The sequence below is a fragment of the Medicago truncatula genome, chromosome 4 (genome assembly GCF_003473485.1).
Source record: "Medicago truncatula cultivar Jemalong A17 chromosome 4, MtrunA17r5.0-ANR, whole genome shotgun sequence".
Classification (NCBI taxonomy): Eukaryota; Viridiplantae; Streptophyta; class Magnoliopsida; order Fabales; family Fabaceae; genus Medicago; species Medicago truncatula.
The window spans coordinates 51,276,640-51,282,291 of record NC_053045.1 but is presented as its reverse complement, the minus strand read 5'-3'; the positions used below and the strand labels follow the sequence as shown (position 1 = coordinate 51,282,291).

General features: G+C 31.3%; 1 protein-coding gene across 1 annotated transcript; it reads left to right on the top strand.

Annotated features, from left to right (window-relative positions):
* The first annotated feature begins 1,122 nt into the window (after positions 1 to 1,122).
* Positions 1,123 to 5,310, top strand: LOC25493693 (cytochrome P450 736A117). Its single transcript, XM_013602270.3, has 2 exons — positions 1,123 to 2,053; positions 4,474 to 5,310. The coding sequence occupies exons 1-2, from the start codon at positions 1,154 to 1,156 to the stop codon at positions 5,074 to 5,076; spliced, it is 1,503 nt and encodes a 500-aa protein (XP_013457724.1). The 5' UTR covers positions 1,123 to 1,153; the 3' UTR covers positions 5,077 to 5,310.
* Positions 5,311 to 5,652: the final 342 nt, after the last annotated feature.

The window sequence follows — 5,652 nt, the reverse complement described above, 5'->3', positions numbered from 1 at the left end:
GTCAGATTTGATTTGGAGAAAGAAGATGAAGGTTCAAGAAGAAAGTTAATGGGGGAAAGGAAGGTGATGATGATGTCGTGATTTTTGGGGGTCAAGCTGGAGAAGAAGAATTAGGCAGGAAAGGGAAAGATGAATATGAAGAACATGGGAAGGATGAACATGAATAAATGAATTGTAGTTTTTTATTTTAATTTAAGTTATTTTATTTCAATTCTAAAATTTGTTTTTAACTAATTAAGTAAATGTAAATCAAAATAAAAGCCACTAGGAAATAAATTTAATGATAAAAGTAAAAAAATTACACAGTCAGCGTGTCACATGTGCAGATTTTGCTGACAGGATTAAACGAGGGACTAAAAGTGGAGGAATCTGAAATTACAGGGACAGAATTTAAATTTTTTTTTTTACAGGGACTAAAATCGGAATTTGCTAATATTACAGGGACCAGAAGTGATATTAATCCAATACTTTTTAAGGATTCTAAACTAAAAAAATATTTATTAAAAAAATTAAATACTTTAATTTTTTTTAAAAACTCAGAAAATACTTTAATTTTTAATGCATCAAATACACAAATTTGTATAAGACTCATCATTTAAAGTTAACATCTCCCTTAATAAGATTCCTTAAAAAAAAAAAAAAAATCTCCCTTGATAAGATTATCGGTTGTATAACCTATAAATATAAAATAAGATAAACTTGAGTAAAGAATAGTCAAATAAAATAAAATAAACTATTACTTTTGGGCCGCCCCACGAAATGTAACAAGTGATCTACTTTTTTCTTTCTTAGATTCGTGACATCTATAGATAATTTTAAATCAAGATTAATTTCCAACTTAATGGAATGAACTTTTCAAAGAATATTTTAATCATATATTTTTAATCATAAAGCAAAGACATTGTCCATTGACTGCACATGTACGTTTGTGATTGGTTTCTTAGTTGCAATCGGACACTATTGTTGTCTTTTGATTGTTGTATCCTTATACTAATTCTATCTAAAAAAAATGCATGCGTGACCCAAGCCGATTCATAAGATCTTAGAAGCAAAAAAAATTGTCAACATGTCCAAATTTCCCTATGCTCTTTTGACTATATAATGCAATGCATGCCTTTACTACAATTTGAAAGAAAAACTAAGAGGACACAAAATGCTACTCATAATCTCTTCAATCTTTCTCATCCTTTTTCTGCTAATAAAATGGTATTTCAATTCTACAAAAACCAAAAACTCGCCACCTTCTCCTCCCAAATTTCCTATAATAGGAAATCTCCATCAACTTGGTCTATTTCCTCACCGCACACTTCAATCTCTAGCTAAAGAATATGGCCCTTTAATGCAACTCCATCTTGGGAGTGTACCAGTTCTTGTAATCTCATCACCTGAAGGAGCAAGTGAGATAATGAAAACTCATGATCGTGTTTTTGCAAACAGACCTCAAACTAAACTTTACGATATACTTTTATATGATTGCAAAGATGTTTCAACAGCTCCATATGGAGAATATTGGAGACAGATAAGAAGCATTTCAGTTTTACATCTTCTCAGTGCTAAAAGAGTTCAATCTCTTAGCACTGTGAGAGAGGAAGAAATTGGTTTAATGATGGAGAAAATAAACCATTGTTGTTCCACATCTTTACCCGTGAATATAAGTGATTTACTCTCCACAACTATCAATGATATAGTTTGTAGGGTTGCTTTGGGGAGAAAGTATAGTGGTGAAAGTGGGAAGGGATTTAAAAAGTTATTATTGGATTTTACTGAGTTACTTGGTACTTTTGTTGTTGGTGACTATGTTCCTTGGCTTGATTGGATGACCAATGTTTCTGGATTTTATGCAAGAGCAAAAAAAGTTGCTAAACAGTTTGATGATCTTTTGGAGGATGTAGTTGAAGATCATATCAATCGTCGGAAAGGAGCTAGTGATGAGCAAGTTTGTTTAGACACTGAAGACCAAGGAGGTGACTTTGTTGATGTTTTGCTTTGGATCCAAAGGACAGAATCCCTAGGTTTTCCTATTGACAAAACAGTCATTAAGGCCCTGTTATTGGTAAGTGTAAAACTAAAATCTTTATATTTTGTGGAGCTTAAGACATGCATACAAATGTTTTATTACTTCATACATGCATATAGGTAATCATATTTCAATATATATATATATATATATATATATATATATATATATATATATATATATATATATATATGTATTTGGTATATTTCACTATATAGACATTAAACGATATATTTTGAAGAATAATATAACGAAACAGTACTGTGAGATATTAATTTAACTTCAGTGTAAAAATGTTTTATACTTATATCCAGTTATATATTTCAATATATATATATATATATATATATATATTTTTTTTTTTATATTCTTTTTTGTAAAATTTTATTGATACATTTTGAAAAATAATATAATAGATATTAGTACTGTGAGCTATTAATTTAATTTCAAAAATATGGCTTGTGATAAAATATAGTTTGATGCATGTGAAAATATAATGTTTGGCCAGTGCGTATGCCTTTACGCACGAGTTGAATTAGCCGTCCACCTTTAATGGATCAGAAACAGGTACGAAAACAAAAAATAAAAAATAAAAAATAACTTTACATCGAAACTATATGATAGAAATTAAACACTAGTTGTATCATAGTGGATTATTTTATTGTTATTATCTTTATTCTTATTGGCGATTATTAACTCAAACTCTTATCATTTTGAGTGATGCTGCTAGCCTAATACTTACCTTATTTGGTATCATCCATGTGTGTTGCACGAATAAGGATCCACTTTATTTATAGAAATAAATGGAGGATATCATTTTTAAAAAGATAAAATAGGACGTGGATTCCAGCATTATTAATTATCTTTTTTTTTTTTTCAAAACTTTGTGTGTCTTTTTTTTTTTTTTTGGTCTAGCACTTTGTGTGTCTTTATCTCTTTAAATTGAAGAAATGAAGAGGATCTTGACGGATGTTGAACATAGACGTAGACATGGCAACAATACCCGTTTTCATGGGTACCCGCCCAAATTCACCCCGGTTTGACGGGTTTTCTCCGCTTTGACTGGGTTTGAGTATGAGTTTGGGTTTTTCCCGATTTCAAAACACGGGTATGGGACGGGTAACGGGGTTATATGTGCCCACTGAACCCATACCCATACCTGTCTCAAATGTAAAAAATTATTTTTTTACCCATTTTTATATAAATAGAAACACAACCCAAGATCATGTTATGTTATTTGGTTTAATAATCCCTATGTTATAAAAATTGCTTTGATTTTTAAAGGAGCAATCAAATCATTATGTTAAGGAAATGTTAAAGGGAACATACTGTTTTTTAAAATTGCTATTGGGGTTGGAAAAAAAAAACTTTTTTTATTAAAAAATAATTCACCGCGGGTACGGGGATGGAGATGGGATCCCCGAACCCGTCGGGGACGGATATGAGGTTCAATTTCTCATCCCTGTTGAGTATGGGTAGGGTAACGGGTAAAGATACGAGATTAGGGTATGAGGATGGGGAAGGTAAAACCCGTCCCCACCACGCCCCATTGCCATGCCTACATAGACGGGCCTAATGAATTATTATTATTAATTGGAATTTTAGCATTTTTTTTTATCCCATTGTGATATTTAACATTGTTGAATGGTCTTATTTGAAAACAATTAAATGATGAGAAAATTATCCAAGATCGATATTCCTTATTTCTATTCAACAACATATAAATAGTTCCGTGATTTTGGCTAAGTGATTTTTGAATTTTTCCCTTGGAATGAATAGAAAAAAAAGAAAGACGTTAAGAAAGAATAGATTAAGATTCAAGAATTTAAAGTTAACGGTCGCTATTTGTGCTGAAAGTTTGACTTTTCTTTTGTGACCGAAAGATATACATTTATTTTCAATTGAAAAAGGGGATTAAAGAAAACGGAATTTAAGATACAAACACATAAAAAAGAAAAAAAGAATTTTAGAAACCCATTTTTGTTTTTTTGAGAGGAGGAGGGGTATTCAGATTTTTTTTTTTTTGTAGGGTAACCCAAATCATGATTTTTGAGACACTTATTTTTTTAAAAAAAGTAAAGACAATTTTATGAAAAAAACACCTCAACTCATGATATTGAGACACTTAACTGATTCTCCATGGAGTAAAATGCTACATGCAATGTTTTAAAAATCAATTCGAATATGTCAGTTGAACTAGATGCATTAGAGACCAAATAGTTAGATGGTTCGTTTGATTTAAGTTATTTAACCAAATTGAACGAACCATAGTTGGTTCGTTCAACCAATTTTCAATTTTTACATTTTTTGTTGCTTAATGATCATGACCCGAAGGTCTCACCTGTCCCATTTTTAAAACATTTCATCATTGGTTGTATTGTTTTAAATTGTATAATGATTTAAAAGTACAGTTTGATTATGCTACTTGTATTGACCATCAATTTGTTTATCTTCAGGACATGTTTTCTGCAGGTACTGACACTATATCCACCTTGCTAGAGTGGTCAATGACAGAACTCTTAAGACATCCAAATATCATGAAGAAATTGCAAGAAGAAGTAAGGAGTGTAGCTGGCAATAGAACACACATAACTGAAGATGATTTGGGTAACATGAAATACTTACAAGCAGTGGTTAAAGAAACATTACGGTTACATCCTCCAATCCCCCTACTAGTTCCAAGAGAAAATAGACAAGATATCACCGTAAAGGGTTACCACATCAAAGCTGGCACACGAGTAATTATCAATGCTTGGGCCATTGCAAGAGATCCCGCATATTGGGATCAACCTGAAGAGTTCAAACCTGAGAGATTCTTGAATAGTTCAATAGATATTAAAGGGAATGATTTCCATTTGATTCCATTTGGAGCAGGGAGAAGGGGTTGTCCTGGGATAGTTTATGCTATGGTTGCCAATGAACTTGTGTTAGCCAACCTTGTACATCAATTTAATTGGGAATTACCTGGATTGGAAACCTTGGACATGTCTGAAACATTTGGTTTAACCATGCATAGAAAGACTCCTCTTTTGGCAGTTGCAACCCTTAAGAATAAGTAAAAGAGGTGGTGGGATCACAATTTGGCTTTTTGGAAAAATGTTTAATATATTTGGTAATCTTAGGGATACATCCTTTTGGTTGTATTTGTGGATGAGGTTTTGTTGTGTTAGAGTTTTAGTATAATTTCTAGCTTTTGTGGCTAATAAACATTTGGGAAATGATATTTGTACAACCATTTTTGTACAACTTTTGTACAACTATATTTGGGAAATGATATTTGCATTATCTTCTTATTCTCTCTCTTTCTTTTTCTCTCTCTATTGTTTTTAACCAATAAAAAGAGAGCACAACAAGGTTATCCCAAAAATTGTAAAAAAAAGTTGTTCAAATATAATTATTCTAAACATTTTTATTTGGCATACATGTTTCATAGGGGGTTATCAGTTGGGGTGAGTGGGGTGAGGTTGGTGTAGAGTGTTATTATAACTTCAACTTTCATTGGATTGTATTATATTGAATATATAAATTTTCATAAGAATTTATTGTTTAAGATATTTAAAAAGTGTCGAGAAACACTCAATAGCATTGATTTTCCTTTTAAAAAGAATGATGACACAACCCAATTGTAACAAAAT

Excerpts from the sequence above, each read along its gene's own strand:
- LOC25493693 (XM_013602270.3), top strand. The coding sequence starts at position 1,154 with ATGCTACTCATAATCTCTTCAATCTTTCTCATCCTTTTTCTGCTAATA. Across the intron at positions 2,054-4,473 it reads TCATTAAGGCCCTGTTATTG|GACATGTTTTCTGCAGGTAC; the intron begins GTAAGTGTAAAA and ends GTTTATCTTCAG.